At 39.1% G+C, this 14,436-nt stretch overlaps 1 protein-coding gene across 18 annotated transcripts in view; it reads left to right on the forward strand.

Annotated features, from left to right (window-relative positions):
* Nucleotides 1-14,436, forward strand: part of NFIA (nuclear factor I A) — a 359,870-nt gene that overhangs the window by 294,546 nt on the left and 50,888 nt on the right. For 6 of the 18 annotated variants that reach the window (XM_055725262.1, XM_027806990.2, XM_027806991.2 and 3 more), the window contains 3 exons: nucleotides 2,312-2,398; nucleotides 3,432-3,470; nucleotides 12,243-12,371. The exons of 4 other annotated variants lie outside the window; for them this stretch is intronic. In XM_055725262.1, the coding sequence (XP_055581237.1) occupies nucleotides 2,312-2,398; nucleotides 3,432-3,470; nucleotides 12,243-12,371 (255 nt within the window). The remainder of the gene's footprint in view (nucleotides 1-2,311; nucleotides 2,399-3,431; nucleotides 3,471-12,242; nucleotides 12,372-14,436) is intronic. 8 more of the 18 variants (XM_027806993.2, XM_055725266.1, XM_005440391.4 and 5 more) reach the window with 4 other exon arrangements.

The following is a 14,436-nucleotide window of genomic DNA, read 5'->3' on the forward strand; positions in this document are numbered from 1 at the left end:
ACATTCTTTCAGAGGTTTATTGTTCTTTGTATGTTGGCACAGTAGCATGACTCTGAAGAGTCGGTTCACAATGTGGTGAATTTTAAAGACTTGGGAGATGGCCATATCTATTTTTCAGCAAAGGAATGAAAGCTGCTTTGCCCCCTCCCCTCCCCCCCCAAGGTATTAAAAGTTTCAAAAGATGTGCTGAAATGAAAAGGAAATAATAACTAAAGACTGGATGGGAAGTAGTGCCTCAGAGTACTGACTTTGTTTGTTTGTTTCCCCCCAAATCTTAATATTTTAAGTACAAGTTACCATTTTAAATCGAATAAACCTGTTTTGTGAACTAGTAAGGTATTTGAACTGTATCACACATTATTCATTTATTTTTGTGTGAGTGCAATAAAAATTTTACAAGCTGTAATCTTGTTCTTTTAATAGAGGGAAAACTATGCAGAATATGTTGCTTAGAGTATTAGATAAGCTACAGTGTGTTAATCAAATATTTTTGTGATATGAGGGCAGTTGAGAAAACAGTACAATTTTTGCTAATGGCACTGGTAAGTAAACGGATCTATCATTACATTGTCATGAAAAGTGACATTGAGCAGAAACACCCTGCCAATCCCTAGAAGATAAGTATTTAATGTAATTAGACAGACACTGTCTCCTTTGTTGAACGTAGCATTAATCACCCAGAGAAGTCCAACTTTATATGAAATGGCTTTTTCTGATATGTCTTTGTATTAGAAAGCTTCTTATATGGTTTTGTCATGATGATATATTTGAAGAAATGACTGCTATAGCTATACAGTTTTCTTCATGACATATCTTGCTGTTCTGTGTTCCATATTTTTTTTATTTAACAATGTTATATTATATAGCCGTGACTTGTTTTTAAGTCTAGAAACCTACATGCATTTGGAGCTGAACCTCTTTGAAACAGTTAATACATTCAACTTATGAAATATAAAAGAAACACAAATAGCTTCCATTATGTTCTTTAGTTCTTCCGATGTGGTGTTAGCACAGGTTCATTCTTAAGGCATAAGCAAAATGTTTCTTGCTTCAAATGCTAGTTCATAGCATCACGCAAAAAAATAACTTCTTTCTATGAAAATCTCATTGTTAAATTGCTGAAAAATGTTGCCCCCTTCCAGAATTCATTGGCACTACATTTTTTTTCTTTTCTTTTTTTTTTTTTTTTTCTCCTCTGTTGCTTGTAATTTGTACTGTGAAATGCTGTCTGGTTATGAACTGGTATCAATTTGAATCAGTGCACAGCTGTGTCTTCCCACCTTCTCAGTGGTGCAGAGGGCTTTGAAGGGAAAGAATAGGGTTTAGTCAATAGTCAAAGATGACAGCAGACTTCACCGAGTAACAGGTGGAGGTCAAGTTGGTTTATTTGTTGGGATGAACAGAGTGCAGAGATGAAAAATCTTTGCCATAATAAGGTTTAGGAAGAAAATGCTGACTAGTCTAAGCTTTGATTCCAGCTGACAGATCCTTTTCTAGTGTTCATTACTTGATTTCACAGTTCAGGCAATTTTAAGAGGCTTAAAATTATATTTCTGCTCTCCGCTATAAAACTTTTCGATCACTTTCTAATTTTTGCTTTAAGTAAAGTTATAGGGACTCCCTAATATATCACTCCTGCCTTTAGACTCTTATAAAGTCAATATGCCATCAAAAATGTAAGGATAAGCTGTTTTTTTTAGACCCCCTACTTTTACTGATTCTTTTTATAAAGGAAGTAAAAAACTGACATGTAGGCACCAATTCGATTAGAAAATTAAAACTTCAGAAAAACTATACTGAGAAGTGGATAATAGAATAAGCACAGTGCTTAAGAAGTCCCGGTTCCTGTCTGGGCATACGGGATTTTTATGTGTACTGGTAGCAGCATTAATGAAGCTACGCCACCCCAGTGTGCTAAGTTTCAATCACCAAGTGCCGGTGAGCCATGCTACATCCTGAAAGGGAGTCACAGCAAGACCCCAAATAATCAGAGCAGAACGTCCTGACATTGTGTGGCAGTGCTGGGACTGCGATGACCTGTCGGCATCGTTGCATATCAATGCAGCATCACAAAGGGATTTCAGAGGGCTGAGCTGTGAGTGTGTGACTTTCTCCTAGGTTAGCCTCCTGCCCTTCCCCTGTGCCAGCTGCTGGGAGGGGAAGGTGGGCGTTTCTCCTTTCCCACCCTTTTTCTTCCACCACCACCACCTGCTTCCTACCTGCTGGAGTGGGCAGAATAGGATTATCTTTAGCCATTTGCTAAAATCTTCCCCCTCAGACTTTCTATTACTTCTGCATTCATTCTTTGCAGGGAGAGGAAACTCACTGGTCAAACCCTTGGACACCAGAATAGTTGCATGCAGTTTCCCAGGGAGCCAGATAGCTCTAAAGCTTCCCAGTGAGTGACAGTTTCTCTCTTCTATTCTTCTGAAACATGTGTTTTACACATATACTGAAAAATGTTAATATCAATTTACAGCCAGATTCTTGCTTTTTTTTAAAAAAAATATAAAATCTCCCAAAGTATATACACTTAGAGCACCTCAGCACACATGTCATTTTTTTACGTAGGAAAAAGTGTTGGATGCTCTTATACACATAACGTCATTGGGCTTGAAAGCTGTTAGCTCATTCAGAGTTAGAGGCAAGAACACTGGACTTGCCAGCACCAAACTGTGAAACCTTTTTTGTGTGACTAGTAGAAAACTCATGGGGGTAGAAATCCAAAAAAGGGGAGGAGGGGAGGTGTAAAACTGTGCATTTGGATTTGAGTATCTTCAATACCATGATATCAACTTTGTCCTAGAAGTCCTTGAATCACAAATCATTGGAGGCTGGGAGAGTATTTTGGAGAATTATCACTGTATGCTTTCCCTGGTCTTTTTTCTAGGCATCCATTAGCTACCACTGTCAGAGAGAGGATACTGGACTAGGTGGATCCCTGTAATCTGATTTGGCATGGCTATTTTTCTGTGTTCCTAAACTCATGAGATCAAGTTATGTAGGATTATTTCATAATACCAGAGCAGCAGTTTCTGAGGTTCGACAAAGCTATCTAGCAAAGTGTCTAATAAAAGAAAAATCCTGTCCCATACTGTAGCTTTCTTGGTCCAGTGAAGCAGTGTTCTCATGCATACAAATCTTGTAAAGTTGCTTCTGCTAGCTCCCTCTGTCCCTTCATTTTTGTAAGCTAAAGTGCCATTTTCCTCTTTACAGCTTAATTGAACCTAATTGCACCCATTTTCTGCAATGTGGTGTTTTGGTAATTTTACTATTCGCTCGTAAGTTTTCCCTTAAGCAAACTGAAAGCTTCCCCTTTATCACTTCACTGGGCCAAGATTTCACACAGTATCCTGCTTGCTACAAAATATGATAGTGTTCTCTCTCACCTTGTTTCTTTTTTCTTCTTTTACTTTCTTTTATAAAATTAGGATATCTAAGAAACCCCGAACACCGTGGAGCACTACATGGTGGGTGTGCTTATTCAAACAATGCCAATGCTCATGTTCTCGGTGCATAGACATTTTGTGTTGGTTGGGGGGATGTACGAGGTGTCCCCTCTTGTGTGGGTTCTCCAGTGTCTAGTAAGGAGAGAGCTCGTGCCAACCACTTTGCCAGAATGATAGCACTGGAGGGAGCACTTACACGTTACCTCTGCCCTTCCCATGCCTGTTTTCATGAAACTTGCAGGGGCTTTTTCTCTGCGAGCCCTCTGCCTCTCCATCAGATGTGTTTTAAATTGCTCAGGAGATGGGAGAGGTGTTGGGAAGATCACACAAGCAGACCTGCAGGCGGCATGGTCATACATGGCTCCTCTGGAAATGATGCCAAAGCCAAACTGCTGTGCTCTGCCTTCTCTGCAATGGGAACATTTTATTTTTTTCCAGGGGGGATTCTTTGTTCCTCCCAGAATCCTAAAGCCATTGGGAATGGAGAAAAATGAGGCTGATTTCACCTATCTGATATCACCTGCCTGAGAGCCGATCTGCTGGAAAGCAGTTTAAGTCTCTGCTGCCTGGGAGCTGCCAAGACTTCCCCAGGAGCTGCCGGCAGCAGGTCTGCAGTGCTGTTCCAGTGGGCGCTCACCAGTGTACAACTGGCAATGGACACTTTCCAGTAAAAGAGCACAGCAGCTGTAGGTCAGCTACAAATTATTTTTTGTGTTACAGAGAAATAAGATGACTGTTCAGTCCTGTGACTGTCAAACCTAGAGAGTCATATGGCAGAAATACCAAGAACCACTGGATAGCAATACATAACAGTTCCATGAGTACACTCTTGACCTGTCAAATTATAAATCCATTCCAGTTTGGTACGATGCACATGAATTCAGTTTGCAACTTGTTCTTTCTTTGGAATAATGTGTAAACTCTTCACCTCAAATTGCACAGAAATCAGGTGACTTTACAGTACGTGGTAAATTACCTGAGCCCTTTTCAATCCTGACCGCAGCTCTTTTATTAATTAAAACATATGTTCAATGGCAGTGTATACCGATTAAGTCTTCAAAACCAATATTAACACCAAAGTTAGTCTTGTCATCATAAAAGTAATTTAAAAACATTACTATGCAGTAACTGAGGTCACAGGTCGAAAAAATCTGCATATTTGCCCATCTCCATCTCATGCCTTTGGCATTTAGCAGCCATCATTGTTATATATAGCCTGGATAGCCAATGATCTTTTGATGACATGCAAATAATGAGCAAATGATTTTTGAGAAAATAAAAAATAATTTTTAAAAAACCAAACATTTGAGTCCATCCTCTTCAGTTACTAAAAATTCTCTTTAGTATCACTTGCAATTTAGCATCCATATGCATCTCAGGAAGATATAGTTGAAACATAAATCTATTCTGGGTCTTTTACTTGCAAAAATATCATACCTCAGCTATAATCATATGCAAAGACTTTAGAGGGCTTTGTAAATGCCATCCAAATTTATGATGGCATTTTTTGCCTTACAGCTATAGATGTTCCATCCCCAAAGCACCCACATAAAGGTATATACTCCTATGGATGGCTGCAGTTTGTCCCTGCTGCTATATCTAATCTGCCAAGTATGGTGAAAAACTCTCAAATAACATTTGAAATTAAACAAATGTAGTCATGAATTTCAGACAAGATGTCTAAAAACGTCATTAGAATTTTTTTTAATTTTTATTACAATACATGTTTATACAATGCAAAATGATACCGAAACTAACATTAAATCAACGGGAAAATTGAACTGTTATCTTGCTGTTTATTATGCTTCTCATTAAAGGTTTTAAATATAAAACTCATGCAATTATATGTTGAAGAAATTGGTAATATGTTGAGTACTAGTTTATTAGTTACTGAAAGAACCACTTTGGTGACAAAGCAGGAATGAAGCCTAACTTAAGACCTCTAAAATAATCCAGATGATGCTGTAAACATAGATACAAACAGATAAGCTAATACACTGTGGGAACATTGAACCAAACAATTTAAGGCAGATTTTAATGGGGTAGGATTTTAAAATAATTGTGAATATTGTAGCGCTTGGGTTTAAAATTCTGTAGGCACGATCTTCCAACAGCATGAAGTGATATTTCTCCTTTGTAAATGGAGCGGTGCTCATTTACAAAGGAGAAATTTCAACCTTCTTTTTCCTAAGTGACATCAGAATTTTGATTCTAACTTGAATTATCATTTTTGGCTAAAAATTGCTGAGGAGTCCAAAAGCATTTAAAACCTAAAGCCATTGAATCCATTTAATGCGCCTTTGGCACCTCTCTCTCTCAGTCCTTTTTGAACATTCTGGTCCTCATTTTAATCAATCTCTTTTTATTAAGTTCTTTGGCTCATTTACTTGTATGTGCATTTGCTTTATTTTGTTTGGAACATTTCTTTTGTAGTGTCTTGAAAAAGAGTTGTGACATTTCTTTTGGATAGCTTCTTAAGTATCTGGCAGTCACCTATGATACGATGTTGATGGGTACAGATAGATTAGCTCTGTTTTCCTGATGATCTGTCAGATGTCGAGTTCTGAGGAAACTGGTTGTGTGTGTTGGTGATGCATATGCAGTAGTTTGATAAGTGGATAGAGGGGGAGCTTTCATTTTTCTTCTGTAAAATCACTGTTTATTAAGCTGGATTTAGGCTTCTGAAGCGAGATGCTCACTGGCAGGTAGTTAATCAGAGATCATGGTAACTCAGAATGTGACCAGGGGAGCAAGTATCCATTCAGAACGTAGAAACTAAACAGCACTTCATTAGGATGAGTGAATTTCCATCTGCGTTGTATTTTGCGTATATAGGAGCAACTAATACAGTAAACTGATGGATGGCAGTTAGTGTGATCGTATCTCAGCTGATGACAAATAAAGTTTGCTCAGCACTAAGTAGAACAGACTTGCTATGACTGACAGTATTATAGCCATCAAAATTTCAAGCTTGAAATTAAGAATTCCCCAGGAAAAAAAGAAAAAGGCGGCTGATCAGCATTCCTGTTGATACTGATTTCAGTGAAACTGCTGGAATAGTTTGCACAAAAGGATGAAAATTCCTTGAAAAATTCTTCCCATATATCATATGATTTTTTCTTCAACAGCCAACTTGTTTTTCTGCATCATCTATTTGTTCTGCATGTTGTTGATTTCATGGTCCACCTGCAGATATCTGAGCTTCCATGATTCCTTTTCATGTATCCCTTGAGAATGAAGATCCACACCCTGTTTCATTCATAGGTTTTGTTATGAAATCTCTATCAGGAGTCTAGTGGCAGAGAGCTACTGGGAATATTGGGGTAATTATCCAAGGTCATCTTTGGAGATGACTATTAGCTGGTCTACCAATGGGACTAACTTGAGATGGAGTTATTGTTTAAGATATGGTGCAGTCAGAATAACGTTAGTAATTAACCAAGTGAAATTGGATAGATATACAGATACAGCTACAGCTATAGATTTGGAGAGAAGGGGAATTGTTCTCCTCTTGCACGGCTGTGACTCCATTCACTCCATCAAAGTTAATCCTAATTTCAGTACTTCTGTTAGTAAGGTGCATAGGTATATGGAAAATAGGTTCCTAGATATGTATTTGTTCTGGGAAGGATTTGTTTATTCAATTCTCACGCATCATTTTCTGGTCCATTTAAATATATATCAGCCTCATACATGAAAATTTGAAGATCTTTAGCTGTACTCAAGGAAGACTCTTATGTGGTGCATTTCTAGTACTGGCAAACATAAGGAGGTAGAGGAATTAAAACCATCAAATGCTCCAGTGCCCCTTAGAAGATGAGGAACATGAAGTATTCCTGTGCATTCACTGATTAAACTTGGGCTGGAGGTTTGCGAAGTGCAGAGTTTTGGAAAGTCTTACTGCGGGACTTCAACATCCGTGCAATGGCTCCAGTAACCAGAGTCTCTCAAGGACAAGGATCCCATTTACGCTTGCATTATGCATTGAGCAGAAGGGTGTGATGCATGATGTGGAATGAACAAAATAACTTGTGTGTTTAGGGAAATGCCAAATTAATGAAAATTCAGAAAGCTCTAATGTTGAAAAGGCGCACAAATTCCTTGATAGAAATATAATGCTGCTAACAGTTTCAAGATTATTGTTGTCTGAATTTTCTGCTTATTGTGTACTGCAATTAAAATTCTTTTCAACTGAAAAACCAATGTCAAATTAATATTTCCTTTTGGAAAAAAATACGAAAGCACACATCTTGTTCCATTTAGCACCATCATGGTCTTTGATCTGGTTCCCTCTGTCCAGTGAAAAAAATGGATTCATGTTAATGGGAGCAGGCTAAGACCATATATGTTTGGCATACATATACTTATAGAATCACATGAACACAAGTACAGTAAGTTAAAGTAACACACCCACTCAGACTTCCATCTGTGTTTTACGCCACAAATCCCTTTATTTTCTTTTTTATTTAGCAATTAACTTTTCCATTTATTCTGTAGTTAAAAGCTGCCATAACACAAAAATAGACTGAGTCTGATTTTCTTCTCTTACACTCCAAATAACATTCAGAGGAGACTCAGACCTGAATTACGAAATCTGTTTCCTGAAAGTGCCAGGTGTGACTGTGATTTGGACAACGGTCCTATACACAGAATAGTAAGAAACACTTTTAAACCCCACCTGGGTTACCCAGCCGTTGTGTTCTGGCTGTTCTTGTTTATTCCTTGCTCAGAGCAGATGGATAGAAAGAGGCAGGCAACGGGGAGGATCCTTGGCTCCATTCCCCATTCACCGGCCAGCGCAGCTGAGACGGGTTGGGGGATATTGTAATTTGTTGCTGCCCTGCATCAGAGAGGAGAGAGAGAAGAGTCGGGAGTCAGAGGTGTCCTTATGACTTGGCACTACCCCTTCCTTGGGGCTGTGTGAAGTGCTGAAATCTGGTCTTTAGTGCAGTGGTCCCCAGTATTCATTAGCTCTTGGGGACAATGCTGAGAAAAGCCATGCAAGGCAGCAGCATACTCCCTGGGCTCTGCCCAGGGTAGCTTCAGTTTTAACTTTTTAATTTCCTGCATCCCTGAGCAACACAGGAGGGGAAGCTGCGGACTGGGGACCACTAAATGTGTTAAAACTCATTAGGTATGAAACAAAAGGCCTTTAAAACTAGCCAAGAGTCTCAAAAATGGGTGCCAGAAATTAAACACCTAATTCCATATTTAGTCATTTATCTTAGTTCCTGCCTCACAGTTGTTAATATACACCATGCTGTCTCATAGCCTGATTTTCATAGGCACTGGGCACCTACAATGCTAATTCAAGTGTTGAGACTCTGTACCTAAGAGTGAGACTTACAGCATCAGATGCAAATTTTTCTGGGTGATTAAACCAGAGTTCCCTCGCTCTTGCTCTCAGCTCCTGGAAGGAGCGTCGATAGAATGACCAGCATTGTAACATATGGCTTAGCAAGGGGGAAAAAAAAGAAAATTAGTATTAGAAATGGATGGACTAAAGAATACGCAGGATATATCAGGCACATTAACCAAACATATGGTGCTAAATGAGATATTTTTTTTAAATTGCAAAAAAATTGACATTCCTGGCAGTCTCAAGGATAATGTGACATGGCTGTGATAAATTTAGAAGAATGGGACATATTTTGGCTTGTTCTTGGAAACCTTTTTCTTGCATGCCGACTGTATTTCTTCTTTTATTAACCCATTCAAAGAATGTTTGAATTTTGCTGCTAGAGCACCATGCTAGCGCAACATAAAATGTGAATGATGCTAATTGCTTTGCACTGCCTAACTTTCTGTCATACCCTCCCCTCTTAAAGGACAAAACATGCTTTGGAAATGAGCTGGCAAGCTCATCTTATTCTTTCTTTTGGTCAATATTAAGTGATGTAATTAAGCTCCTGTTTGCATATTCTTCTGAACTAGGAAGCAGCCATTTTTTTCTTGAGATTTGATGGATACAATCACTCAAAATAAAATGTGTCATTACAAACCTCAAACAAAATGAAAACATGGTATACTTGGACTGTTCCAAACCAATACATTTCAGAATACCCTGGGAAAAAAAAAAAAGAAAACCCAAAGTAGTGATAATGCAATCAGAACGATGATAGCAAATATAAAGAAAGTAGGAACCAATTAGTGGTGCCGCAATTTGTCTTCCTATTCAATTTTACAACATAGCGTTACATTAAAATCTCATTTTTCACATGAAAATTATAAAACTCATCCCCACATGAACATGACACTGCTCACCATCGCCATAGTGGAAGGTCATTCAACAGCTTTGTTGTAGCTCCTCAGGTTCCAGTGTTTGGACACAATCACATGAACTTGCTACAGCTTTAAACCATTATCCACTGTTCTCTCTACCCCTTCTCCCTACCATGGTTTAGATGAGTCAAGCAGATTTCTTAGCACAGGGGTAAAAAAATAGTTCCTTTGCTTTCTCAAAAGCTTTATTATCTTTCCCATAACCCTGAAGAGGCATGCAGCTAGAGGAGATGGGGGAAAGCAGGGAGTTCATGAGTCAGCTGAACCATATGGTGCGTAGACTTAGATCGTACTGGGTTGCTTGCCCAGGGCACAGGTACTCAATGTCCCCTCCTGGATCTCTGCTTATGGGCTGCACAACTGTCAGCTGCATGCAGGGCCTTGTGCCTCCATGCAGCAGTACTGCACAGCCTTACAGCTGGAGCAGCTCACAAGCAGGTGTATTTACTATGATAGTCCCTGTGCATAAATAGTTCCTTGTTCTGTCCATGATATTTTGCACTTAGAGGGATGGAGCCTGCCACGTTAAGACCTTCCTGAGGAGCAAACTGAGCCCCTTCCACAGCCCAGCACAGAGGAGAGGTACCCCCAGCCTTGCTGCCAGCAGCGTAGTTCCTCTACCCCTCGCCAAGCACAAATATTGCCACCGACCCTTGACTTTGTGTTTAGGGCTGGGGTTGACAATCATTTGATGCTTCCATCCCCAGTTCCTCCATCATAAGGAAATCTGGGTCAACAGCACTGTTAGTTCTTTTGAGTATGCTTGTCCTCAATCTGGACACTCAAATACAGATCAATACCTGAGTTACATCCCAGCATGTCATTTGAGCAGAAATTCAGCAAGCTGCATTGGAATATTTAGTTGAAATACCTTAGTTCAGTCTCCTTTTCTCTCTTACCCCCAAACTGAACCAACTCTTTTTGCTTTTGTCCCTACTTCAAAGTCCTTAAGACCAATAGGGAAAAAAACCCCAAACAACAAAACCCATCAGTATTTTTCTTGTACAATAGTCTGTCAGTTCTAAACTTTTATTTTAAAACACTAAGTAGGTAACCTTTCTTGCTGTGAGGAAAAAGCCACCACAACAGCAAACCCTTGCAGCAGATAGTTTCGAGACAGAAAGCTGCAAGTGTAACACTGGAACTCTAACCATCCCCTTACTTCAACTTTCTGAAACATAAACTGCAAAACCTCACTGAAACCATTAAGACCCCAGCAGTGCAGCGCATAAAGTACAAGAAGGCTCCTGCATATTGCAATCAACATCCCAGGGACTATAAAACCAGTGTTATTAAATATAAAGTTAATAATATTGTCCAGAGATAATATTGTCCAGGCCTCTCTCTTTACTTTATGACAATTAAATTCTATAAAATACAGAGTTGGAAATAAGGTTGAATGACTTTGCCAGTGGAAGTTCAACTTTCACATGATCTGATATTTTGCTTTTGTACCTGAAATCTCAACTATTCTGCACCTTTGTTTTGCTATATCCCTATGGGTATGCAAAATGTCTGATGTACTGTATATACTGGAAATTATCTGTTTTCAGAGTATGTGCAGATAATCAGAATACCTATATGCCTCTAGAACTATAAAAATATAGAGAATACTACAGACACAACAATCACACATACATGTTCTTCATCTATATGCTGTGATATTCTTTTATCCAAGCATAAATCACATGCAGAAATGGCTCGGACTTTAAGAGCCTGTTGCAGTATATTCATTCCACTAACTTCTTCGGTGCCATGGGCTTGATGTGATATCAACAGGAGTTGTTCTTACAGAGTATAACAAACTGGTTGTATTAGCATTACACCATTTCTGCCTGTCCACAGGAGAGGTTTCACCCAATGGCAACTTAACTCTGATCTTCATTGGAAGCCTTTGATATAGTACAAGGGCATAATAACAACTCTGAAATAATTCCAGTGTGGCTTCTAATACCAAGACACAAATACCATTCACCCTTTAAAAAAAATTTGAAAGCAAAAGGGAACCACATAAATGTATTACTTTCAAATACCTTTGAAGTCAAGAGAGTAAGGAGAGGCAGAGTCTGAACTCAGAAAACTTCATTCTCTAGTTGTGCGGTGAGTCGTGCAGCACATTTAAAAGATCCATTTGCAATAATCTACTAAACCAGTCAGTGAAAGACAGAACTCATAAAAAGCCTGTAAAAATCCAAATGCTCCAGCTATTACAGATTTCTAAAAATAAAGTAGAGTAGGTTTCAGTAGCAATAATAAGCTGCATCTTATTCATATTTCAGATTTAAAAGAAAAATATGGCTGCCTTTTAGTACTCATTGCTCAGAGCAAACCATGGCCGCTTCTGCCTCAAAAAAGACCAGAAATAAAAGTGAGCTTTTGGCTTGCTGTTGTATTCCATTTCATTTGTCCTTTAAGTTTATCTAGCTGCTTCTGCACCCACTTTCACAATGCATAGGCTGTCGTTCCATGACCTAGCATTATTAAATTGCACTTATCAATCATTCTTGCCAGGAATGCCATCGCCAACTACATTAAAGAAGTCAGAGAAGTCTGGTTTCAGCAGTCCCTCGCCTTCGCAGACCTCCTCCCTTGGAACGGCTTTCACACAGCACCATCGACCTGTCATTACAGGACCCAGAGGTGAGGCCTAACCCAAGAGCCCCCAGGCAGCTTAAACGTTAGCCCTGGCACCCAGTGTCCATGCCAGCACCTTTCCACGGAAAGTCATCGCCATGTGTGAGACACCCACAGTGAGAGGCTGTGCTTCGGAAGCTTGATAACCTGGATGTTTTAGTTGTCAAGACCTGCGTTTGGTTTTGCTAGGCTGGGCTGTTCGGTAAAACTCCTGATGACCATTCAACAGTGCCTGAGGTGGAAATGCTGTTTGCTGGGGGCTTGGGGTTTTATTTGAAGAGGGTGGGCAAAGGGACAGAATGTGTTACAGAGAGTGTCTTCTGCTTGTGTCCATTCATAACATAGATTCAGTCTTAAACTGCTCAAAACAGGGACCCATCACTCACTTCTGAACCACGCCTGTCTTCCAGCACTGTGGCTTTGTTTCTGCCAGTCATTACTGCTTGTGTTGTTGGTATCAGCGTGCTGAAGAAACACCTTGTTAGGGGACTCCTTTGAAGTTGGTTCCTGCGATGCTTTGGCTGGTTTTCTTCACAGTACTCTTCTGACTGACTTTCCAAGTAAAAGAGATGTCCTCTGGGTCTAGATGTGCTTATACATTTTTGTAAAAAGATGCATTTGCATTTAGCCTAGAAAACTGAATGCAATACCGAGTTCACATTTGCAAAGGAACTCACTTGGGCACAGTAATATACACAAATGAATGAATCTTCTTACAAACCTCTTTGGAAGATATAAAATAGGAATGAATGGTTGTGACATGTTTCTTTCTGCTATGAAATTTTGTCTCATTTAGAGAAGATTATTAAGGAAATGGTCAAATGTTGAAGCATAAAAAGTCATATTAGCAATTCCTACTAGAAATTATTTTGAAATGTCTGTTGGGCATTAGTGTGGTTTTACTGAGGGCAGCATAAACCAGGAGGAGCCTCTTCGTCTGCACAGTCCAGGTGATGCGGTGTGAAGTAGTGGAATTGCACTAAATTGAAGTGAGGTCAGAACTGCACTTCATGGGGTTTTGTGCTTTGTTAAATCTACTTGTAGTTTGATTTGTTGTGGTTAGACCCATAAAAATTATTTATTACCCTTAGACACATACCTAGATCCTGAGAAGATATTTAGGCATCTCAGTTCTATACAGATTTCCCTTGAAATTTGGATCTGAGCTATTTGGCAAATATATCTTCTTTTAAAAGCCTTGATAATTGGTGATGTAAGTATGAATAATATGAATGTTCCATTAACATTATATTCAGTGCACATCAGCTGACTCTGAATTGCTATCTTTTAGAAGTTCAGCCATTTAGATTTGAGTTGTTGATTGATTAGTTAATAGGCCTTTCTTTATTTAGCTATGTTTTACCTTACACTTATTTTTTAAGATCATTGATTGCTTTTGTCTGCCCCTGTTTAGACCCTCTGTGTTTGGATTTTTGTGTGGCTGAGAGAGGAAATGCATCACTGGTGAGGCCTTGTTTAAATCTCATCTACAGTCTGTTTCACAAGACTTTTCCTGCACACAAGGGGATATTCATCAGCTATGTGAGAAGAACATTCAAAGACAGCCAGAACCTGAAAGAGCAAAGACAATAATTGCAGTTCCCAAATTTTTTTTGCTCGGAAGGAGATGTCTTTACCAACTCTATAAAGAAGTAACACAGTTTATAATCATCGTGGTTCTTAACAGGTTAACCAAAACTGTTCTTCTGCATTTACTATTTTATGCTTGTTCACAAAGTCTTTTACAGACTTTCAGGAAAAAATCCCTCTGAATCCATCCATGAATTCTTTTAAGTGTCATCATCCTGGAAAAATCTTGTTCCAGACATCGTTCTTTGTACTCTTTGGACATTCCTCTTCAGTATTCTTCTTCCACAGCACACTGGCTGTGTTTATTTCTCTTCTACAACACCCCATTCTGTTAGTAAAGGGTAATATGCTGAGATGGATTATTTTCTGCAAATCCAGCTTTGTTCTTTATCCCATTGCCTTCAGTGTACTTTAGGACAGTAAGCAGAAAAGAGAAGCTTTTCAGGTATCAAAAATGGCAACATGAGGAGTATAATGTAAT

Source organism: Falco cherrug, chromosome 12 (genome assembly GCF_023634085.1).
Source record: "Falco cherrug isolate bFalChe1 chromosome 12, bFalChe1.pri, whole genome shotgun sequence".
Lineage (NCBI taxonomy): Eukaryota > Metazoa > Chordata > Aves > Falconiformes > Falconidae > Falco > Falco cherrug.